Source organism: Pelmatolapia mariae, linkage group LG8 (genome assembly GCF_036321145.2).
Source record: "Pelmatolapia mariae isolate MD_Pm_ZW linkage group LG8, Pm_UMD_F_2, whole genome shotgun sequence".
In the NCBI taxonomy this organism is placed as follows: Eukaryota; Metazoa; Chordata; class Actinopteri; order Cichliformes; family Cichlidae; genus Pelmatolapia; species Pelmatolapia mariae.
The window spans coordinates 11,896,525-11,921,371 of record NC_086234.1 but is presented as its reverse complement, the minus strand read 5'-3'; the positions used below and the strand labels follow the sequence as shown (position 1 = coordinate 11,921,371).

The 24,847-nt window shown below is 37.6% G+C and overlaps 2 protein-coding genes across 4 annotated transcripts; both read left to right on the top strand.

Annotated features, from left to right (window-relative positions):
• The first annotated feature begins 718 nt into the window (after window positions 1–718).
• Window positions 719–6,229, top strand: ghitm (growth hormone inducible transmembrane protein). Its single transcript, XM_063482871.1, has 9 exons — window positions 719–809; window positions 1,083–1,244; window positions 2,320–2,422; window positions 3,053–3,164; window positions 3,277–3,418; window positions 3,622–3,730; window positions 3,942–4,130; window positions 5,301–5,472; window positions 5,588–6,229. Exons 2-9 carry the CDS (start codon window positions 1,113–1,115, stop codon window positions 5,673–5,675), a joined length of 1,047 nt encoding a protein of 348 aa, XP_063338941.1. The 5' UTR covers window positions 719–809; window positions 1,083–1,112; the 3' UTR covers window positions 5,676–6,229.
• A 3,608-nt stretch (window positions 6,230–9,837) lies between these two features.
• On the top strand, window positions 9,838–24,501 carry LOC134633804 (cadherin-related family member 1-like). Of its 3 annotated transcripts, XM_063482868.1 has the most exons (17): window positions 9,838–10,016; window positions 10,472–10,567; window positions 10,921–11,066; window positions 11,158–11,208; window positions 11,475–11,564; window positions 11,708–11,794; window positions 13,023–13,139; window positions 14,577–14,720; window positions 14,808–14,886; window positions 15,015–15,115; window positions 16,168–16,371; window positions 17,015–17,167; window positions 17,721–17,885; window positions 18,523–18,590; window positions 19,906–20,134; window positions 20,821–21,075; window positions 23,079–24,501. In XM_063482868.1, exons 1-17 carry the CDS (start codon window positions 9,956–9,958, stop codon window positions 23,619–23,621), a joined length of 2,589 nt encoding a protein of 862 aa, XP_063338938.1. In that variant the 5' UTR covers window positions 9,838–9,955; the 3' UTR covers window positions 23,622–24,501. The 3 variants fall into 3 exon arrangements, with proteins under 3 accessions (XP_063338938.1, XP_063338936.1, XP_063338937.1); XM_063482866.1 differs by lacking the exon at window positions 9,838–10,016 and having other exon boundaries at window positions 10,470–10,567; XM_063482867.1 differs by lacking the exons at window positions 9,838–10,016; window positions 23,079–24,501 and adding an exon at window positions 22,439–23,072 and having other exon boundaries at window positions 10,470–10,567.
• Window positions 24,502–24,847: the final 346 nt, after the last annotated feature.

Here is a 24,847-nt window from a genome sequence, read left to right as displayed (position 1 = left end):
ATCTCAAACTATTAATCGAAATGTAGAAACTTCTACCCTTCAGATATGATGACATAGCTAAACCAACAAAATTATAAAGACTAAGACTAAGAAGTCAAGATCAACAGTGCCGATCATGACTCTTCAAATCACTGCTGATCTTTAGGTCAATGATGGGTTTAATTTGGTGCTGAAATCTGATTGGTACTCATCATAATGAGTTGTTAGGTATACATTCAGTTGTTTATAAACAGTTTTTAAAAATATTTTTCTGAGAAAATATGATAAACATTTTTTTTTTGTAACAGTGTGATTACAGCACATCAGAGATAAACACTGAAAATGCCACCCTCTAAAGAACTGTTGACAACAATTACTAAACAAATTGCATTGTTTTAATTAATTGTTCTTTGACCGGTTAAAAACAACATACCACATCTTTACTATTAGTCTCTCAATAGTAAACCTTATGAAACAATGATGTAATAATGCAAATGATATAACACTGTCATGCCATGTAGAATTGTGTAGAATTAACCTCTGATAGGTTGTTGAATAAACACTTGCAGCCGCAGGTTGTTTACGGGAAATTTTACATGTACTTTATTCGCATTAAGATCATTTTCTCTTTATCCGCCGAATGCTTTAAAAGGTATTCGATAACGTCTTTAAAGCAATATTGAGGATCACTGCGTTAGAACTACAATTCCCATCAAATCTGTCGCTTAGTGATGACGCATAAGTAAAGAATTTTCAGGAAGGTTGCAAAACCATTGCGTCAGAAAGTTGCGCACTTGTTTCTGGAAAGGTGATAGACGACATTTCTCTCGGTATGTAACATTTACTTTCTATTTAGTATTTTGAACGTTGTGGCCATATAACAGATAAGACATATTTAGTCTGTAGTTAAATGTGTGTTTGTTCAGCGGTCGTTAGGCTAAGGGTTAGTCGCATGATATTACGGCGTTAGCTAGCTCAATTTTTGTGGCGTTTGTTAGTGCGAGAGCACATTTTACACTGTTTTTGTGACTCTTAGCTTAAAGTTCAGCTTTCTGTCACACGAAATCCTCTCAAAAAATGTTTTCTCCGTGTTTGTGTTTTAGAGTGACACGGAGCAGTAATATATCGTGACAATGTTGGTGGCGAGGCTAACGTGCCTGAAGGCTCTCCCGCTTGCTGGGCTCCGACCAGTGCTCACTCAGGGCTCCCCAGCCCTGCGGTCACCCATCCTGAAGACCTATTCACCCCTCCTCAGGCCCCAGCAGGTACTGTAAAGTTTATCGCCAGGCTCTCTCTCTCACACTCACACACACAGCTTTTTTGGCATTACTATGCTTTGTGGTTGCTGCATTCACCTTTCATTAGACAGACTTTGTAGCAGTGGTTCCCAAATATAGTGCCTCCTGGCAAGTATTTGGGCTTTCGTCTCAGCTATACACCAATGAATACATAGTGAAGTAAAATAAAGGAAAAATGTCAGTAGAAAATATGCCATCACATTTGTGCCTAATCAATGTTGTGTGGTCCAAATTTCATGAATCAGGCTTTTTACACGGGTTATTACATGTGCTGGGTCTGACAGCTGTGATAAACTGTATGTTTAGGCACACCTGACATCTGGCCCACATCTGTGGCTGAGTTGTAGCAGTAATGCTGACACCTGAGTCAGTGCTTTTAATATCAATTGTGGGTTGCACTTGGGCCACATTGTCATCGTTTTGCATGTTATGGCTTCAGCCGCTTCACAGATGTCAGCGTTGTTTATTGGGAGGTGTTTACGAACATTTGTGCTGTAAAAAATCGTGGCCTTCAAAATAGTATTGGAACTGAGCTTTATGGACTTCTACGAACTTTATGAAGCTGTCTGATAAGGTGGCAGAGGCAAGTTATAATGAAGTTGAGTGGACTGCAAAGCAACACGCAATCGGTTCAGATGGTCAATAATGCCTTTATTAATCAATACAATAAAAAGAAAATTTTAGGATACTGTTTTGTACAGATCAATGCATGTATGGGCAAAACATGCCTGAAAACCATTGCTTTGTAAAGTACTAAAAATGCAGCTATGCTTAATTTTTCATCTTGGTAGAACACCTTATAAATCTTAGTCATAAGTTTGTAATGATCACAGGGGGTGCAACTGCAAAGAACTGGTGCTTTCAGCTGGACTAGAAACAGTGCAAATGTCAGATTGCCACTGCTCTAATTTGTTATGTAAACATGGTATTTTTTGAAATTGGGTATTTGCTGCTTCCCCAGTTTTGATTCATGGTGGGTGTGAAACCCTAACTCATGTTCAACATTTGAAGATTTATGTAAAGCTGCTGCTTCTTCTTTCAGGGTTATTCCTCAAAGGCCAGGTTTGGGTTTCGCCGTGCAAAGACAACCAGAGACCAGCTAAAGGAAGCAGCATTTGAACCAGCCACTGATACAGCCATCAAAAGTAAATGCTTTGATACATACTTCATTTGGCACCGTTACATATTTTCTACTAGTATATAGCCTGTATTCTATGCTGTCTACTGACTTAAGGGCGACCTGTTAAGCTTTCACATATTTTTTTGTTATTCATTTCTATGGATAAATAAGTAAAATGTTATTTATGTAGCACCTTTCAAGACAAAGATGACTTAATTTATTAATGTTTCTTAAGTAATAAAAGCAAGACTGAACCAGAGATTTGACATGAACATCCAAAGTGAGAGTGGAATCAAAAGTTAGCCCAAGGTTCCTGACAGATGATTTAACAAATGTCGAAAGGGGACCAAGAGCTTTCATTATCTTAGGTGCAAATCTGTCAGGAGCACATACTGTTTACACCGTATGTCAGACATTCAGGTGAGGAAAAAAAAAAATTTGTCTTACCTGTGATTAATTGGCTGGGGGTGGTACACAAAACCCAGTATTAGATAAATAACAAGTATTTTAAAATGTAAATCCTGCAATGCAACTTCATATTTAGAGAAAAACGTGATATCTCATGGTTTGAAATGGTTTTGTTATAGTAAACCTTGTTTCCTCTGAGGCAAAAATATAAAATGTATCTCAAATGATTTTTTTGTTGTGTCTGAAGTTGATAGCATGGGGAGAATGATACTGGCTGGAGGTGCAGCAGTTGGCCTTGGAGCTCTGTGCTATTATGGACTTGGCATGTCCAATGATATCGGTGCCATAGAGAAAGCAATGTGAGTAACAGATTTATTTTACCAACAGCACTTGAATTTTATTTTGAAATGCAGACCAGTAGAAAAGTGATGGTATCATACAAACTAAAGGCTTCTTTTCATCTTTGTACAGGATCTGGCCTCAGTATGTGAAGGACAGGATCCACTCTACCTACATGTACTTTGCAGGCAGTGTTGGGCTGACAGCTCTGTCAGCTGTGGCTGTGAGTAGGACCCCAGCTTTAATGGGTCTGATGATGAGAGGATCCTGGCTGGTAAGCTTTACAATACTTGCTTGCTTTTTTCTTTTTTAATGGTCTTCACTCCCCTGCACCATTATTATTATTATTTTAACCTTAGAATTACATATTACAGAGCTTGTTTACTCATATACCAATTTTTAAACCGTAGTTTATCTGATGTGCTCAAATTTTTCTGTTGAACTTATTAATATGATAATTTGTTTGTTCCCAACTAGGCAATTGGAGCAACTTTTGCTGCTATGATTGGTGCAGGCATGCTGGTCAGGTCCATTTCATATGAGCAAAGCCCAATGCCCAAACATCTTGCTTGGATGCTCCACGCAGGTTTGTGTTTTTAAATATCTTTTAAGAAATTTCTCAGCTCTGTTGTCTCTGGTATGTAGTTGCCTTTGGTGAACACTAGAAGGCAGGCTTAGAACAGGTTAGAGGAAAAAGCTGCTTCAACAGTACACTAGTTGATGGCACTAATATCATTTGTTTTTTAAAAGAAATCGTTTTGTTTTTTTTAACCTTTTTTTTTTCAATAATTGATAAGGTGTGATGGGTGCTGTGATTGCCCCCCTCACTCTCCTGGGAGGGCCTCTGATGGTGAGGGCTGCCTGGTACACCGCGGGCATCGTGGGAGGTCTGTCTACTGTTGCAATGTGTGCCCCAAGTGAGAAGTTCCTCAACATGGGAGGGCCATTGGCTGTTGGACTTGGAGTGGTGTTTGCCTCCTCTCTTGGTTAGTATAATGCACTTTTATTTCATCAGCCCTGTTTACAGATAGCTATGAGTATTACAAGCTAGTGAGCATTCAGGCTGAAAATGTTCCTGATAATATTATCTTTGTATTTCACTCTGTGGTTTCATTGAAAAGTATAAAGGGAGCGGCTGCTTTTTTTTGTTGTTGTTGTTGTTGTGTTGTGGGGTTTTTTTGTTTTGTTTTTTGTCATTGTTGAAAGTCTGATGTCCAACCTAATGTAATGCACTCTATTTATAGGGTGTCACATATATTTAAACAGCAGTGTCCTTTTTGCATCAAAGTGGTTCTGTGCTGAAGTACTTATATTATGACAAACAATTTGTAAATGCACATCATTCCACTAAATGCTTTAAGACTAAAGCAAAGTATTGAATGCAAGGTTTTGACTGTATTTATTGTTTTTTTGTTCCTGTAGAACCACACAAAGCTTGACATTTTCATAATAACAGTATAAATACAGCTTAAAAACCTAATCTGATAAGTAAATTAGTTTTTCTTTCTTCATCAAAATGATTTTTGATTCCCATGAGATAACAGCAGATATCATTTTTGTGTAGAAATGCATTTTATTACTGTACAGTAATTAAATGGTAAAAAGTAATACATAGCACAGTGTTTGTGTGTTGTCAGGGGTAACACTTATGTTCAAATTAAACCGTAGTGGAGTCGGTGAAGTAAAAATGTATATTGGGAAATTTACCTGTAAAAGGGCTTTCTCAGTCTTCTCCGTATCTTCTTATTGGATACAGGTGTACACCTACGGTGTAGTTTGGGTATAAGAAGAAAATAGAAAATGGGGTGGATAGTGTGCGTCTCTGTCCAGAAAAGCAAAACAGAAGTGATTTCAAAATTCAGTTCACCTTGCAGTTAAGACATATTTATGAATTAATATAAATGTATAAATAACTGCAAGGTGGTTAACAATTGAATCTCCCAAGTTAAGGTCTGTGACAGCCAGCTACAAGTTTCAAATGTTTTTACAGAAGCTACAGCCAGGCATTAGATTCATACTCGCATATGTGTGTTGTGCAGTATTATAACTATATCATTACCCTACTTATTAGTTTTCTAGATTGTAACTTTTAGTTGACAGCTGGACAGAAATTGTACTTGTCAGACTCAATTTGAACTTTCTTTTGTCTTCTTCAGGATCAATGTTCCTACCATCCACCTCAGTATTCGGAGCAGGGCTCTACTCCATTGCTGTCTATGGAGGTCTGGTCCTGTTCAGTATGTTCCTCCTCTATGATACACAGAAGGTTATCAAGAAGGCAGAGACACACCCACTCTATGGCGTACAGAAATATGACCCTATCAATGCGTAAGTCACTTCAGGAATTAAAGTACACTAAAAATAACTGGTTTTGAAAATTATTGTTGGTAATCTACTTGTACCGATATGTGGATCTGATACATTTATTAATTTAATCTTACAGGTGTATGGGGATTTACATGGACACACTGAATATTTTCATCAGGCTGGTGATGATTCTAGCTAACGGCGGTAGCGGCAGGAGGAAGTAAACACCATCATGACTCAAGCTTCACTTTTATCTTCCACGGAGCCTGAGACAGTCATGTTTACTGCTAGCAGCATAAACCAGATGACTGATGTTATCTTATAGAGACAAATCCTATCTAACTGCTAGATCAACATGAATGCTTTGAAAGCATGTAAAGATGTGGATTGCACTGTGTGGTACAAGATACCTGTCAAAGTAAAGAAGATAACACAGAGATCTTACTTTGATTTTTGAAAGTATCTGGTTTATCCTGGGGCGCTTTACAGATGAGTTAAATCTGTCAGTTTAATTTTGCATCCCTCAGAAGTCATTTGCATTATTCTCTGTTTTCTATTTATTTCCACTTGGTGGTGTTTCAGGTTTTATTTGGAGTGAAAATACAGAAAAATGTCACAAAACAACCAAAAGGCCACATATGTCAACCATAGATTGGTCCACATTCACAGTACAATAAACAGACTGTGCTGGATGTAATTGCTGAAGAAATTCTCTGGTATAGCACTTATGTAATGGGTTAAAGAGGTTCGTAATGTTTTTTTTTTTTTTTTTTTTTTGAAAATAAAGTAATTTAAACAAAGTAAATATGTCCACGTGATGTTTTTGGCATGTGTTGCTGATGGAGATTTTTTGGAATTTTGTCTGCACTGGATAACATATTGGGAATGATAACTTAGTTAAGTGACATGCAATACTGCCCACAGTCAAATAACTATACTTGTGCTGTATATGCATTATTATACTGTATAGCAGTATAATAATGCAAATTAATAAACTGTTTTGATCAAGTAATTATGAGTTAATTATGATCAAGTAATGGATATGTGGTTTATATTTCAGGGTATGATATTGAAAAAGGACATTCTACAGGAGCACTTCTACTTCAGTTGCTGTTCACACTGTCATGGTAGTTTGTAAAATTGTCATGACCTCTAATCTGTTGATTGCTCATTCAGAACATGAATTTCATGGCATGTTCCATATTTCATACATTCATTGTATTTTATATTATTTATTTATTCCAAATATGTTAGTTGGGGCACTGAAAACAACTAGGTTCAGTTTAAACATTAACAAAGGACTTGATTAGTGTTGGGAAATGGCTTTGTGGAGTTTTGGAATTAAAAGCTGCTCATTTAGGTTTAGAAAAAGATCACAGTTTGGGTTAAAATACAACAGTTTTTCTACAGCTCTGGTTTCTTGGTTGTCACGGTGACATGTCCCTCCTTTGGACAGCATGCAAATTCATGCGTCTATGAAAAATATGGGGGGGGTCATGATAGATCTTTTGCTGTGTGACTGTTTCAGATTTTGCAGCCCTTAAGATTAGGCCATAATCTTAAGTATATTTTGCTTCTAAAACTTGCTCCTCTTAAGTAGGATTATAGTTTCTATTTAAGGTTCCAAAATACATGTTCTGTCACTTGACTAAAGTTATTAGATACAAAGCAAATTTTGGGATCCAATGCAATGAAAATCAGATGTTCAGTTTCTTTGTGCCTTCCGCCTCTGTCAGCCCACTGAAAACAAACAAAAAACAACACTAAAACAAACAAAAAGTACATTAACATTATAGATAATGAGTCTTATCACAGAAAAAGTTTTACATTTTACAGAAACACTGGGATAAATAGTAGAACCGTGGATGAATTCTTTCTAGAAGTTTCTGTTACTGTTACAGCCCATGGGTGCACTGTACACAATGAAATGCTGCTATTCTTAGTAACACCTGTGCTTACGTGCCGTATCGACGGTGCAGTAAAAATATCTGCTCTGGCTAGTAAGTCAGAGCGATAAAGTTCAGTGACCTGTAAAACAAGCTTTCATTCAAACATTTAGGGCACCTCGTAAATTTAATTGGTGTAAGCTGTGGTCAAAAACATTGCAACTAAATAACCTCAAACTTAAATATTTTTATGTTTATTTAGCTCTCCCCACTTCAGACCAGACTGAGACCAGCGGGAGTCCACCTTGTATTTCCCTATAAACAGTCAGTGTGTTGCAGCAGATGACAAAGGCTTAGTGTAGTAATCCTCTTGTGTACCATCTGGCTGTTCCTCTAAAATTAAACCTTCAAACCAGGGCACTTGCAACAGATGCTAACATCTGTAAATATGCAGGTGTTTCATTAAAGCACATGCACGTGGCGCACGCAGCTGTCAGGCATGGTTTTAAATCTCACATAATGTTCACGTTTAGGACACGTATGATTCATATATACTGTGTATTGAAAAATCCCACAGATGGGAGGGATAAAGAGGGCAATAATGGATGAGCCTGCACAAAGCTCCAGTTTGCAGAAACCTGCCATTACTGGGGATAAAAATTGGTAACTGCCAGTCATTTTCAGATTGATGACCAATATTTGGTAGAGTTCCAAGGCTGTTGCTGCATAAAATAGGCATGAAGCACTTTGTGTTTAAAAGTTCAGATGACAGTAATCTGTGCTGGACGTATTGTCACTTCAACCCGTGATACCGTAGAAACTGATGCGTCATCAGTGCTATTTTTATTCTGTTGTCAGTGTTTTGTTTTTAAAAAACATGATTGTTCAAGCAAGCAGCATGACTCTAAGGATGGCATCTGTTAGGTCTATTGCTCTCTAAGCAGGGGCTATGTCCACGGGTGGGGCATGGGGTGGTATAGCCCCTCCCCAGTTATCTCCTCTGCAAAAGCCACTGGACAAGACTACTGTTAATTGTACAATACTCAGCACCACCGGATAAGATAGATAACTTACTTAACAGAAGTTACAGTTTTAATATACTGACATTTTTAAGTGCTTTTATTTAATGTTAGTTGTTTGAATGTTTGATTCACATTTTTAACTCCATCGAATTTATTTTAAAGCTTTATTTACTAATTATTCTACCATTTATTTAATAAAAGGCCTCTATGCTGTATTATTAGTATTATTATAAGCTATGCACAAAATGAGTAAATAAAATCATACTCAGCTACATTAGAATGACAAACTAATTCATTATAAATAATAATGATCCAGTAATATAATGCAGTATAGGGCATATGCATATTGATCTTTTCTTTCATATTATATTATTTTGGTATTTGACAGTGGTACTTATCAGAATAATTTTTTATGTTTTTCTACTGGTTAATCCACCTCAAGCTCTTTAATCAAAATGTTAAAATAGAAAAATATAATTAAAAAATATATATAATGCTACTGTACATCTATTATTGTGAATGTAGGAGATCTAATTAATAATGCTGAGTTTCTATGCTTGTGCGCTAACATTTTTCTGCCTTAAATGAAAATGTTCAGCCAGGGATTATTTTTATACCTGTGAATACAGGAAGTGCACACTCTACACCTTCGAATACAGTTAACACGGTAGCTCAAATGACAGGCAAACATGCACTCACATGACATGAAAAGGTGCAAAACTCTCTCTTTAACTGTTGTCAAGGTTGCAAGCTCAAAACGTCATACTCGATTTTTCCACTCTGCTCTTCAGAGTGTCAATTTTTTTTTTCCTTTCATAAAATCAGCTCTTCTGAATCGAGCATTATGCTTTGTCTTTCACCTGATTTGTCTGCTGGTAATTCATACCAGAAGGACATATTACAGTTTTAATTTTGTATTATTCATTTTATTTTATTTTATTTTTTATTTGTTTTTGTTTTTTGTTCGGCCACATGGTGTGATTGGCTTCTCTCCTTTTTTATTTATAGGGTTTTAACAAGCCCATTAGTCACATATAGTGACGGTAGCCTAAACTGCCCGCTGTTGCCACCCTTGCCTGCTCATTTACCAACACTAGCCTTAGCTGCACTCATGCACTTACAGCCAATAAGCTTTCTTTAGATCTTGCAGTCTACTTTCCCCAGGAAACCTAGTGACCTGCCAGTTGCCCTGTCTCAGCACAAAAAACATGACAAAACAAACCGCTGATAATAACAACCAAACAAAAATCTGAGCTGCAAACATTTCCTATCAATGTTTCCAGACTAAACATGGATTCTGTGCCTCATGTGTGCGCCTGTCAAATGTGTGGCGAGGTGTGATGATCACACCATATTGTGTGAAACTTGAACTCTCGTCCCTCAATGATCCAGGAGAATTTGGAGTGAGAGCAGTGTGGTAGAAGATGTGTGCAGAGAGAAGGGATGCGTCACTGGATTAGTGCCTGAGACGCTGTCCCAGCCTCTTCCTACTTCTGAGCCTGCTGAGACGCCTCAAGAAGGGCACGACACTCACTGCTCGCTTTCCCTCCACCAAGCCTTCCACATGAGCCAGCCAAGCCTTACCTCCCCACCAGGATGAAGAAAGAAAAGAAAACGCATGCTTTACTGTTTCTCCTTATGCTTCACTTCACCTCGGGTAAGGCTCTGCTTTTCTTTTACTGTCTTTGTTGTGTGTGGTTAAGACTTCTTGCCTCGCACTTATCTGGTTAATCCTCTAACACAGAGAGGGCATGTCTGTCTTAGTGTGGACTTTCATGTTGCTTGTACTTCATAAATTTCAACATGCAATGCTGTTTTTGTCTGTGTTTTAATACTACAGCCTTATTATTTCTAATTTAACTCTTTCCTCCTCCCTGCTTTCAATTCCTGCCCTTCTTAGCAAGTGAGTGCAACTCTTCTCACTGTAAAATAATAATTAAGGAGATTTTTCTATTACAAAAATAATTTGATGTGGTGAGAGACATTTGTGGGGTTTATACAGTGTATGGAGCAGCTTCCTTTTAGATTAGGTCATTGTTTTTCTTTTATATCTCTCTTCTGCTCAAATAATGTGAATCGTTTTTTTCTTTCTTATTTTTTTTTATCACAAAGGGCAATCAGACTATGCTCCATATTTTTACGATAATGGTCCCAGCAGTACAAATGGAAATATGGCCTTGTTCAGCATCTCTGAGGATACACCCGTTGGTAAGGCTCCCATAAAATTACATTTTTTTAAATTATTATTGTTATAATTTAATATTTTTAAGTTTGGTATAATTTGAGCATGTTTTTACATTTAGTGTAGTTTGAGATGTGCGCTTTAAGTGCCTAAGTGTTGTATGAAATGATCTCACACGGTGCTGAGGCTCCAGCTAATCGCTATAAGATCTTTTGGATTGTGACGTACATCACAGTCTTACGGGAAGAAAACATTATGGGTAGAGGCTCATCTGACCTAACCTGTCAAACGTGCCTTTTACACTAGTGCTGCATATAGACATGTCACGTTTCTGCTCCATTTCAAAGGTTTTGTCCCTGTATGTGTTCTTTTCTCATAGGAACACAGATATATGTCTTGAATGGCACAGATCCGGAGGAAGATCCAGTACGATATGGTCTTACTTTTGAAAAGGGCTCTACAGAATATTTTAGAGTGGACCCAAAGTCAGGAAATGTGACTCTAATTCAGGAGCTCGACAGAGAGGTAGGCATTTTAATAAAGACTCCTGGTTTGGAAACAGACAAAAAAAACCCCACTTTGGCTCAAAGTGACGTGACATCTTTATTTTTCATAGAAACGAGATGAAATCTCAGTGCACGTGAGCATAACGGATGGCCGTAATAAAGTAAGCTCTATAATCTACAGTGCAATTCAGTTTACAGTCACATTTTAATACTGCAATTTAACTGGAAATTCTATCACAAATATTAGGATTAAATAGTACTTCAAAAAAGTGCCATGACAGCCTGTAAAATCTATTTAACTGTGCATCATGACAGTTTCTCTGATTGCTATTTAGATTATTTCTCTGCAAACAATGTCATTTTTTTATAAGCTGTAGCAAAAGCAGCTGTTTTGGAAATTTGTAATTGCTTTTCACGTGTGTTTCAGGTTGTTGAGACAGTGAGAGTCTTTGTCACGGACACCAACGATGAGCCACCTGAATTTCAAAATTTGCCTTTTATTATTGATATTCCAGAGGTATATTATATAAAATAACTATACAGTTACATGCATGCATTCTAGAGTGTTTTTTTCCTGAATGTAGTAAAAGTGTCAAACTAATTAAATAATCAAAATTCAATAATGTTTGAAAATTATTGAACTTTTTGCTCCTTTCCCAGGACACTGCTCCAGGAAGTAGCATCTACAGAGTCCAAGCAGTGGATAAAGATATGGGCTCAGGAGGAAGTGTTTCCTATTATCTACAGGTAACTTCACAGCCTCACTGTAATGTGCTTTTGTTACCATGGCAACTTCAAAACAACTTGAGTAGTAACTCCCAAATTGCAAATATTTTTGAAGTTGAATTGAAGTAAAGATGCACAAAGTCACCAGTAAAATTCAGGCACGTTAAAGAAGCTGTTGTGGATTTTAAGAAATTTTGTTTAAACTCAGGTAAAAAATGCCAGCCACATATCACAAATTAGAAACTATATAATACACAAAGATCCAAATATCATACTTGATTAATTCTGGCTACTGCATCTACGTTTACTGAGCCATCAGTCAGAAAAAAGCACTCTCCAAAATGTAGCAGCTAGGCTTCTACGGCAACACGTGCGCTGAAAAGTGACCTAGTGTAACCTAGGCTAAAACAGTTAAAGCTTTTTTTAGCCACATTGCACATGGTGTCCAGATGAATACTGAGTTGATTGTAAGAGTGTACTAATCACAGAGAGGGCTCTTTATAGCTTTACACCTCTTTACATCTTCAGCTCTCTTAACTCTCACATCCTGGAATACTCCCTGAAGTCTGCCAACACCTTTATCCTCTTAGAGCCCAAAATGTATTTAAAACTGTTAACAAGTTGTTGTTTTATTTTCATAATTTTAGCATTTCATTTTTTTCATATCTTAATTTTTCTGTTTTTTCTAGGTTTTTTTTTAAAGCTCTTCTATGGTTTGATTCAATTTCTGCTTTGCAATCCATTTAAAAATCAATTGCATTTTTTATTACCAAGACTGCAATGCTATTAAGAAAATAGCGACACTTTTAACTAGCGTTGTATGACCCTAACACTCAGGGATAACCAGAGGTCGACCTGACATTACGAGCACTGCGCAACCATGTGGAGGGAGGAAAAGGGCATTTGAGTGATGGGACAGTGATGCAGGGAAAGATTAATCTCATACCATAGAGCAGTCTGGAAATCGTGTTACTTTAGTGGATTAAATTTCAATTACATTTGAGCATGGCATTGAAAGCTTAATAGGGGCTTAGGTTTGGTCTGGGCCAACAGCTGACAGCACAGTGGTTGTTAGTCTCCATGTGTCAATTGTGAGACAAAGCTACCCTGAAATGCCAAGGTTAAAATGAGCCAGGCTAAAACTGATCGGTACCATATCAGAATTAGCTTTATTGGTTTTCATTGCTAAATTTAAGTAGAAATAAAGCACTCCTACTATCTTTATTAACTGTGACTGTTATATTACCAGATCTCCCCATTCACCAAGTTCACAATTGATGGACACAGTGGGATCCTCAGAGTCAAACCTGGTGAGACTTTGGACTTTGAGACCACACCAACGCATTTTGTGACAGTAGTTGCAAAGGTGAGAGGTCACTGTGACACTTTTACATTTGGGTTGTGCCTTTATTTGCTTAATCAAGTGGTCTTAATACATGTAAACACACTAAGTAGCTTAGTTTGCAGGTATTTCTGTCCTCAAATGTAAAGGATTTTCAACTTTAAAGTCATGTATTTTTGACATGCAATTGCATCAGTCATGGGGTTTGAAAAAGATAAATGAAATTGCAGTTTAAAATTATTTAATTCTAAGTAGAAAATTACATGAAATCTAAAAATTAGTTATTGGAGTTTGTCAATAACATTCCTTCTGATACAATTTGTTCATATAGAACCAAATCCTGCATATTGTAAAAAACAACAACAAAAAAACAACAACAACAACAAAAACAACATTATACTAAATACACACATAACATAATTATGTTCTATGAGCAACCACTTGCAGTGACCGAGAGGAAAACTTCCTTTTAATATGAAAAAAAAAAAACTGCTGCAGAACTAGATTCAGGGTAAAAGTCATTTTACCTTCACTGATTTGGGTGAGAGACAAGCAAAGAGTGAAAAAGGGGAACAGGGAGCTAAAAAAAAAATCTGTTGGGAAGTGGTGAGATTTTAACTTGCTGGTCTGCTGACGCACTGAAATTCCTGCTCCCAAAAATAAGTATAATTTATCACTGTGAATAATAGTTGGTGGTGAAAGCTAGTTTATTTTTTGTAGCCTCGGCTCTTGGCTACTTAAATACCTGGCTGTGTAACATTTAGTAGATAATACAGTTATTAAAAAGGTAAAGCTATGATGTATGAAAAATAATATCCTAGTGTTCCCAATTAAAAATGAATTTCATTGCCTAACTTTTGATTTTTATTAAGGTGCAAGTTTTTCCTAGGTTTTTTTGGCCTTTTTCAACTTTAGTCGATAGACACAGTGAAGATAGGACAGGAAAACAGAGGCAGAGAAAGAGGGGAAGACATGCGGCAAAGGACCGTTGGGTTGGACTCGAACCCGGGCCAGCAGATCTCAGCCGCATGGCACGTGGTCACCTGCTCAATGCACTGAACTAAACTGGCAAATCAGACAATAATTGCTTCTAAAATTATACTAAACCATGAACATGCATCTAAAATCTTATGCATGTTCTTTCTGCACTTTGTGATTTTTAGCAAGTTAAGAAAAAACAAACTCTTAACTTTTTCAAGCAAGACATCTCTTTAAAGGGCAAGTAACATAGCATTTATTAGGTTAGAATACTAAAAAAATGTATATTTTAGGTTAAACTAAATTTTTAGTGTTTTTTTGTGAGCTGGCTTCAAGCTGTTGTGACAGATAACATGTAGCAAAGATCCCATAATCCCAACATGGCCAAATGTAAAATAAACTTAACCATGTCTTTGATTAAATATAAAGGGTTAGCTAATTATACCATGTGGTAACTCTGCTTTTGCCTTGTTGTTGTCACAGGATGGAGGTGGAAAGTACAAGGGGAAGCATCAGGTGTTGACTTCCACAGCCACAGTAACAATTAATGTTATTGATTCCCAAGACATGCCTCCATACTTTGTAGGAACACCATATTTTGGATACATCTATGAAGTCTCTGTTCCTGTAAGTTCTTGTCACATTCACTGAAGTAAATTTGATTACGGTTATTGCTTTTTTCTCCATTATGTTGATGTACTTTTTTACTTGTAGGGCTCTGAAATATACACAGTGTACGCTAAAGATGGTGACCAAGGCAATCCTAACCCGATACATTATTCCATTATTAATGGTAAGAACAATAGCAAAAAGAGAAAAGTGCGAGATTTAGTTGCTTGTTCGTAAGGCAAAGGTGTGTTACTGTGTCTTCTTTTAGATTATGATCAGATTTCAAACAAAACTTCTATCAACACCTTTCAGGTAGTGATGGTGTGTTCGACATAAATAGCACAAGTGGTTGCATCACCCTGACAACTTTTCCATCTTTGCTGAAAAATGAGCTGTATGAAATCAAAGTCAAGGTAACAAGTTATTTTCTACTTATCTTCATGTTTAAAAGAAACTTTTCACCGCAGTAGCTTTTGAAACCACCCTCAGCAGCCATAAGTTGAACGGATAGGTTTTTTTCTTTGTACGACTTTATTAGTCTCTCACATGGTTGTGGATGAATTTTGGTCCACTCTTTACAATATTGCTTCAGTTCATTGAGGTTTGCAGGTTTTGTTTATGCACAGCTCTCTTAAGTGCCAATCAAAGTATCTTAACCAGTTTTAGGTCTGTCCTTTGAGTGCGCCATTACGCCATTACAGCACCTTGATTCTTTACTTTTTCAGCCATTCTGTTGTAGATTTACCGCTGTGCTTAGAATCATCATCGTGGTCCATGACCCAATTTTGGCCAAGCTTTGTCTGTCAGGCAGCTGGGCTCACATTTGACTCTAGAAAGTATAAAAAGGAGTTCATGGTTGACTCAATAATTGCAAGGTGTCCCGGTCCTGTGGCTGCAAAATAAGCCCAAATCATGACCCCTCCACCACCGTGTTTCACAGTTGGTATGAGGTGTTAGTGATGATATGCTGTGTTTGATTTTCACCAGATGTGGTGCTGTGGATTATGGCCAAACATTCACTTTGATCTTGTCTAGCCAAAGGACATTGTTCCCGAAGTCTTTGAGTTTCTTCAGACACAACTTTGCGAACCTAAGCTGTTCTGCTATATTCTTTTTAGACAGAAGAGACTTTCCTCTGGCAAACCTTCTAAAATGTGTTGGTCAGGTTTTGCCCGGCCTTGGGGCGTATTCTCTGGGATGTCCACTCCTAGGAAAGTTGCTACATTGTGTTAACATACACCTGAATGCTCCAGACCAGCAAAATTCCAAAACTTGTTATCGTACAGAGGTGGTCTCGCTGATGATCTGTTAAATAAATGCATTTTATTAGAAGCATCTTGCTGCTTCTTCTTCTGGAATAGTTTTTCACAGGACTGCATAGAATCCTATGAAAACCTTTTTTCACCTGTGCTTCTTACTCTCATTGACTATAATTTTATTTACTTGTGTATTTTTTAAACTGAAGGCATCTGAAGTAGGCCCAAACAATGAGCTCCAGGACTATGATGTTACCACAGTGACTGTCCGTGTGGTTGATCTCAACAACCATCCCCCAACCTTTTATGGAGAAAATGGGCCACAGAACAAATTTGAAGTCACCATGTATGAGCATCCACCTGCAGGGGAGATCCTCCGCGGCTTCAAGATCACAGTCAACGACTCTGATCAGGTACATGAATTCCCAAATTGCAAATATCTAACTCATCTTTGATTCATTCCTTAGACATGCAGCAGTGTGCCGTTACTAATCAATAACTGTGATCAAAGGTGGTGCAATAATATTAAAATTTAGAGAATATTAGCTAGTTGACAGATCCATTTAAAAAAATTACGTACAAAGTTAACTAAATATGTGAAAACAAGCATGATGTGCAATAATGCAGCACCAAAGTTGCAAATGTCCAGCAAATGTATTGAAAGTAAAAATGTCACTCACTATGCCACCATGGTTAGTCTCCACTACATGTTTATAATAGCTCATGTAGCATTACATGACACTCTTATACTCTTATTTACGTGGTGGCAACAGCTCAGGAGGTAGCGCAAATTATGTTATAATCAGAAGTTGGTGGTTGCTCCAGTCAGCGTGCGAAATCCTTGGGCTAACTGCGAACCCCAAGTTGCATCTAATGGCGTGTGAGTGTGTATGAAAGTATGTCAGAAAGCACTTAAGCATAAAAAAGTGTTTGTGTGAATGGGTGAATAAGACATGTTGTATAAAGAGCTTTTAGTGCTTAGGTAGAGTAGAAAAGCGTTATAAAAGAACCAGTGAGTTTATGTAATGGATTTCTGTATTGTGTTGACATTTTTAGGGAGCAAATGCCAAATTTAAACTGAGGCTAGTTGGGCCGAGCCGAGTGCTTCGTGTGGTTCCCCAGACAGTCCTGAATGAGGCACAGGTAACCATCATTGTGGAAGACACATCCGGCATCGACTATGAAAAGGGGCCAACTCTCTCTTTTAAGGTGAGGCGCCGTATGGGCAATATTACAGTATTACAATATGTTATTATTAACAAGTGTCGAAGAAATAATCCTGTTAGTTATTTTACTGGGTGGGTAATCTCTTTTGATTACTAGGAAATATCATTTTGATTAATGGCTTTAGCCCATGAATTAACTGCATTTTCATTAACTTAAGCTTTGCCTGTATACTAATACTTTGCGAATGTTGCAACATAAATACATAGCTCACCTTTTGTAAACTGCCATAAAGATAATTTACTCCAATCATTTGTGCTTTATAAAGGACCCAGGCTAAAAATCCATCTATCAATATGACTGTAGATAAGCAATAACAACATGAGCGCCCTAGCAAGTCTCTGATTTATTTCACTGACTGCAGTGACACTAATTTTAAAAATCATAAATCAAATCTGAAAATATTTTCTTTGCTAGATTTAGTTTCCCAGAGTAGCCAGTGTGGCTTTAGATATCTGTCTATCCATGAATTCATTGATTATGAGTTGACTAAAGCTTTCAGCACTAATTTAATCACTCTGAGTGTGTCTTCCTGCAGCTCCTGGCAGTGGAGATTGACACTCCTGAACGGTTCAGCGCAACAGCGGACATAGTGATCAACCTGCTGGACACAAATGACAACATCCCTAAATTCACATCTGAGTATTACATCGCCAGGGTCCCTGAGAACTCTCCTGGAGGCTCCAGTGTTTCATCTGTAACAGTGAGTCAAACACAGTTAAACTCAGCTTTAACCTGATCAAAGTGATTATATAATCCATCTTTCCTCTATTAAATGCATATTGCTCAGCACAGTTCATTAGATAAAAGCAGATTGGTGCCAGACAAAAACAGGCTTAGCGCTCTCTTGCTTCAGTTTGCTACTCCTGGTTATGAAATTTGTTATCTCCATGTCACAATCTGGCATATGTCCTATGTTACTCCTCATCGAGGGGGATTATTAAAAAAAATATTGGCACATTTGTCCCTTGCATGTCATCATACTGTAGAAACCCTGCAACCAGGCAATGTGTCCAAGCTAAGCAGTGAGAAGTAAAAAGCTTAATTTTGCTTCAAGGTTAATCATGTTGACCGATGCTTGCTGAACATCCCCTCGCAACACACTGTATATGAGCTTAAGACCCTATCTAGTTGTCCACAGGGGGTTTTAGTAAAAATAAATGACACAATAAATTATTTTCAGTCACCTTAAAGTAATCATATTTATTTAAGTTACATATCTATACACTATTATGATGTAATTTTCCAAATAAGTAATTAAAATTTTTTAAAGGGTAATTTTTTAATATTTTGTTGTGTAAGCATGAGATGTATAATCGCCTTCCTTTTTTTCTCTGTAGGCAAACGATCCAGATTCCGGGTCTTGGGGTGAAGTCAAATATACGATTTATGGATCAGGATCTGATTTGTGAGTATAAACCTTTCATTGCTGCCAGTTTAGGTTCATTCTGATCAGATCTTTAATTCTGGCATTTCCACAAAATGCATTTCACAGCCTAAAGTTATTTTGAAAGTATGAGTCAAAAATGCTCAGAGGCTCAGGGTGTTTAGTGCCAACAGGACACTAGTCTTGAGTCATCTTTGTGTCTTTGATGAAAGAGGTAAGCGGGAAACTGGTTTGATTGGCCCCTCTGCTGCACAAACAGCTCGCTCTAAAATGGCTGTAAGATGCTGGCTAATCTCCTAATTGGATTGGTAGGTTAAAAATAGAGAGCCTGGCCCATCTCACATAGGCAGAGCCAATTAATATGCAATGTGACAGCTGGAGCCACAGAAACGGCAGCTTTGAGAAGCAAGGCAGCATACAGCGAAGGGAAAGTGAGAATTTATGCCTGTCTGCAGGCTGCAACCTGAGTTAATTGTGTGAAAGTTATCAGTTCCAAGGAAACTTGTGAAATTTCACAGCGAAAAACAAGACAGAAAAGTCTGCTGAATAAAATGGCTGCATGCCCAATGTTGAACTAGAAGGCACTCAGAAAGCTCCTGGCAAGCTTTAAAATTAGTAAACCTGCTGTGTGTACGAGCAAGTATTTATTCCTTATTGTATCCCTGAAATTGTTATGAATGTGTTTTTAGGTTAGAGAAATATAACAGCTGGTAAAAATTAAGCCCTACAGGGTATAGTCAAGTTCTCCTGATTAGTGATCACTTTAAAACAACCTCTGGAAAGTCTGAAAATCTCAAATATACATTCACAATGTTTGAAATGACAAAATAGTTAGAAGCTTTATGGTTCCAGATCTGCAGAAAACACGAACAGTGTATAACAATAAGAATAAATTGAAAAAAAAACTTGGCGATTATTGTGTGAATCAATATTTCTCTACAGATGTACATATGCATTTCATATACTTGAGATCTGTCTTTAAGGAAGCAACTCATTAAAAATATTCTCCCTGCAAATCAGGGTTCAGGATTTTTCACCCAAACAAATAATGCTTCATAAGCCGCAAAAATTTACAAGTTTGTTTTTCCTACACGTTTTTTTAAATCAACTGGATTAACATCTGAAGCCTTACAGTACAACACGTCTGTCCAACGAAGGCTGTAAAGTTGTTTTTTATAGCAAAGTGTGAGTCATGTAGAGATTCACAGGGAGCAATGAAAATCTGTCACTTGAGCTGTGAATTACGATGCCTGTATTAGAAACGCCTGGTTAGTTGAGATGAAGCTAAATGGACATCTGTGGTTGTGACTCATGCACTGTGTGATCTGAACTGCAGGTTTTCCATTAACGCTTCATCAGGCCTCATCACCACACAGCCCTGGACCAGCCTGGATGCAGAGGTCAGGTCAAAGTACAACTTTTATGTCAAAGCTGAAGATTCAGAGGGGAAGTACAGCTTGGCTGAAGTCTTTGTCACAGTCACTGATATGAACGACCACGCTCCAGAATTTGATGAAGTGCTCGTGGAGAAGACGATGATTATTGGCACGCCTGTCAAAATAGAGGTACATTTTGCTTTGAAATTGATCTATCTCGTCTCTTTTAGCTTAATCTGTGATTCTACTTTCACCAAGCTTTTTTTGTTGTAAACTAAATGTTTTGGGAGCTTAGATAACACTAAACATTCAATGTATTGAGCTTTGGTTCTAGAAAAGTTATGATTGCATAATTTGGCATCAAAAGACTAAAATTTGGGTGTGTGGAGCTTTCTAAATTTGTTAGTATTCCATGGCTATAAATACAAAAAACACTATTTGCGCCTTTCTGATAAAGACTACAAAAAACAGCTGTTTAAAATGTATTCAGTTGTGTGGATTAACTGGAAACGTGTAACTAAATTAAATAAAATTTGATTTCAAATCTAAGGAAAATCTGAAGCCTGCAGTGGATGTGTCTGCATTAATACCTGGTTTAAAACACTTCTTAGAAAGTAATCAGTATGACTAATTAAAATTATTAATAGGGAAACAACAATTCTTTGTTGCCTTTTCTTATTTCATAAGTACTACGGATGATAAATTGACTCATCTTAAAATGTATGCATATATGTGCCAAAGCCAGGTTAAAGAACAACATATTGCATGCAATATGTCAAATCGAATGCATTTTACAGAAACATCACAGCCTAAGAATAAAGATTTATTAGATTACATTTAAACTAAACGCTATTGATGCATGATGCTTTTTACAGGCCGTGGATGAAGATGCGGAGTCTCCAAACAACGTCATTGAATACTCCATCATGACCGCAGATCCTGACAATGCATTTGACATCAATGCTGACACTGGCGAGATCAAGCTGAAGCCTTATATTAAGTCTATGGAGATTGTGCAGAACATCACCAAGCAGAAGGACTGCAAGTGGTCTGTGGTGGTCCAAGCCAGGGACCGAGGCTCTCCGTCCTTCAGCACAACAGCTGTGGTCAACATCGATATCACAGAGGCGGTAAGACTTGTTCCGACTCGGAGCATGCTTGCAGTGCTTCCTGTCCCAGAGCTGAGCTGTAGACATGCATTTTAACATGAGTCAATAGGGACTGTTGCCATGCTACTATATGCTTCTGCTAAATCAGCGTCCTTGTTTCAGCTAGTCATATTTCACTAAGTTCATCTACTTTAAAGGATAACACTGGTAACTTCTTATAGTTTATTTAAAGATCAGAACCAACAATAAAGTTTCCTACTAAGAAGTGAAAAAAAATCCATTAATACTAACTGGACTATCAGGTTCTAAATGTAATCTAATTTGTGTCTTTAAATATGAATTATTATAGAGTTTTAAAACCCATTAACTCTACATTTGTAGCTTTCCCTTTCAGAACAAAGTTTTATCATAAAAAATTATTTGGACAAAAAGACAGTTTTAACCATTCTGGGAATGATCCACTGTACAGTCAAAGGCCACTTCATTAGTTACACTTTTTCATTTACTGGTTAACACAAATATTTAATCAGCCAATCATTTGGGCTCACCAAATAAGACAAGAGGAGACTCAAAAAATGTCGCCTAAACTGATGAGTCACAATTGTTGCTGCAGCATCCAGATGGTAGGTCAGAATGTGACATAGGCAACATGAATGCATCAATCCATCCTGCCTTGTATCAACAGTTCGGGCTGGTGGTGGTGATGGTGGTGTAATCATGTGGGGAAATTTTTTGGCATACTCTGGGTCCCTCAGTACCAAGTGAGCATTGTTTAAACACCACAGCCTATCCGAGTAATGTTACTGCGCATGTCCATCCTTTTATGGCCAATATGTACCCATCTTCTGATGGCTGTTTCCAGCAGGATAATGTGCCATGTCACAAACCTCAGATCATCTCAAACTGGTTTCTTGGTCATGACCTCCACAGTCATTCAATAGAGAACCTTTGGAATATAGTGGAGCAGAAGATTTGCATCTTGGATTTGACACCAACAAATCAGCAGATAGTGTGACGCTATCAAATCAATACTTAGCTCTGAGGAATGTTTCCAGCACCTTTTTGAATGCATGCTTTGGATTATTACAGCAATTATGAAGGCAAAAGGGCCAAAGCCAACCTAGTGCTGGCAAGGTGTGACTAATGATGTGGCCAGTGAGTATATATGGTCATGGCTACACATTTTACTTGTTGATGGAAAAATTCACACTCATTTTGATCTTTGAAATATTGATATAAACATTAGCATTATCCTTTGAAGTTTTTGCTCATTTGCATTGATCCATATTTTTCTAATACTTTTTGTGTTTTCATCCTGAATCCATTCTTTCACTCTCCATGATGTTTTTGGTTCTGTTTGTGTGTTGTGTATCGTGCTTTTCAGATAAAAGGTCGAGTTGTTTCATACTTCATGGGCCTCAGCAAGCGTCCGCTGACTGTTTTTGGAATTTTTTTGAGCATTCTCACGTCCCTCGTTTTACTAACAATCTGCATATCCACCATCCTGTACTGTAACGCAGTGAAAAAGTCCCGAATCAACCCTGAGAGTAACTACATTAAAGTGGTCCGCAGAGTCAAGTGAGAAATAACCAATGCCTGTCCTTCATTTTCATTCATGAACATTAAAATGATGTTTACTGGCTGGGTTAGGTCTGTAAAAGAGTACTGGAGTACACTGAAAGAAAAGTCTTTTTTATTATTTACTATTTTTACTTCCACAAACTTTTTTGGTCACATGAACTTTCATTATTATTGTTTAGCCCTCGTCAGTCAAAGAGAAATCCTAATGCATCGCACTGCCAGACGCATTCCTAAACATTAGAGACATATGTAGTTGCTAGCTCTCCTGTATTGTAGGGCAGAGGATGGATGTCTGGGTGCGAGTGTGAAAGTGCTAGAGTGTTCATAGATATGTTGTTTGGGCCTCCTCTGTCAGTGCTTTGGCATCCACCTTTCATGTTTGCATGCTTTTGACAAATACTTGGAATTCAGGTTCAAACTGTTTTATTTATGCTCTTTTACAGACTCCTCTCAAGGGGCCTATGGCAGCCTTTTTAATGAAAAGTAGGGACAATCCTTTAAAAGCTCTAGGCATGGTCACTGTTATCATTAGTGTTTTGGTAGGAGTGACTGTCTTGATCTCTACGGCTATGTACATGCGCAACTCAAAGTCCAACAGGATCATGCCAGCACGCCGCGTCATTAAGAGGCGACCCAGGGACCAGCAGCCTTGGACCTTCAAGATGCCTGTTATCAAATTCACCAACCCTGGAGAAAAGTTCCTCATAACCGACCCGGAGAGCAGCCCCCAGCAGGAGATAGGCAGCCCCCGGCTGAAGCCTCCACCTCCCATTGCTCCCTGTCTTCCACCTCCACCTCCCTCTAACGCACGGCCCAATGAAAGGCCGCGTGCAGTCCCAACAATATCTGGCGCACTGGCATCCAAAGGCTCCAAGAAGGCTAAGTCCAGCCACCGTAAGGAGGGAAACATCAGCTCTGCTTTAGTGTCGGAGCTTAAAATGAAGCTTGAGCAGAAAATACACGAGAACAACCAAGGTTATTATTAACTTCAATGCACAAATATCTTCTTTGATGGCTCTTAACTCACTTCATCCGAGTTCTGTGTGATGATGAGGTTACGTGAGCCTACCTTTATGTTATTTACAAGCAAACAAAAGAAGAGAGTGGTTTACATAATTATGTCTTAAGACAAGATAGAAGTGGGCTGCAGTGTATTCTCAGTTGACCTGCTTTAGATAAAAACAGGAGACAGCTTGAGTCAGCAGTACAGTACTAGATAATTCACCACACTGCCATCTTGAGGAGGATTATCATTTTAACATTAAGAAGCATTACAGGAAATTGAAAGCTGAGAAGTTGCTCTTTTGTATGATGAAAATGTGCCACTGTAGGTTTTCACAGTAAGAGCATCTTGCTTTTATTTTGTTGAGTGAGTAACTGTAGAAAAATGCTTTTATATAAGTGGATGTGGATCTATTTTAAGTGTACAGCACTGTAAATATGGCAAAACTCCAGCTGTATCATGATGCAGTAAATACAGCAAAGTCAAAATTAGACCGTCTAACTCCTCTTGAAGGATGTTGTTGATAAAAATCAGTCATATGCTTGAAATTTTTGAGCTCAGATTACTATTTATATAAGCTGCTTGGACACTTAATTCGTATGGGTATTTAAATGTAGTGTCAAAAATGTAGGATCTTTGCACTGCTACTTTCCATGTTACTCTTAAATGCCTTCAAATGTAGGCAAATACAGTGTCATCACTGCAAGCAATATCATGTTCCTGATTCTATCTTAGCTTACTATTGTAAATAAGTTTAGAAAAACTATATATGTTACATATAAATAACACTTGCCTGGTATTTCAAAGTAACATATTTGTACTGTCTTTGTACTGTCTTGATTTTGAATAAATATTCAAAAATATCTTGGTCTGTGCTCAATTTTGTTCCTAGTGGTTTGATTTAGTTTTTTAGGTTTTTTGGGTGGTGGTAAAGACACAAAAACTAAGACACTGATTAAAATAAAGAAAACAATACATACATTATTTTTGCACAGCGGCACTGTCCCCATAGTTGAAAAGGTCACTGCAAATAATGCATCGGCTTAAGTGGACCGGCTTAAGTACAGCGCTTAATTTTGATGGTTTGGTGCTTAGAGTTTTTATGGTTAATCTTGCCTTATGAAGATCATAGCAATGCAAGGGGAGGGGTCACTAGTGCAAACACGCGTGGGACTAATGTCAGTCTGTTATGTAATGTAAATCACAATG

Coding starts and splice junctions, on each gene's coding strand:
- ghitm (XM_063482871.1), top strand. CDS start 1,113: ATGTTGGTGGCGAGGCTAACGTGCCTGAAGGCTCTCCCGCTTGCTGGG. Junction 1,245..2,319: donor CCCTCCTCAGGCCCCAGCAG/GTACTGTAAAGT, acceptor TTCTTCTTTCAG/GGTTATTCCTCAAAGGCCAG. Junction 3,165..3,276: donor GGTGCCATAGAGAAAGCAAT/GTGAGTAACAGA, acceptor ATCTTTGTACAG/GATCTGGCCTCAGTATGTGA.
- LOC134633804 (XM_063482868.1), top strand. CDS start 9,956: ATGAAGAAAGAAAAGAAAACGCATGCTTTACTGTTTCTCCTTATGCTT. Junction 10,568..10,920: donor CTCTGAGGATACACCCGTTG/GTAAGGCTCCCA, acceptor CTTTTCTCATAG/GAACACAGATATATGTCTTG. Junction 14,887..15,014: donor ACATTATTCCATTATTAATG/GTAAGAACAATA, acceptor AACACCTTTCAG/GTAGTGATGGTGTGTTCGAC.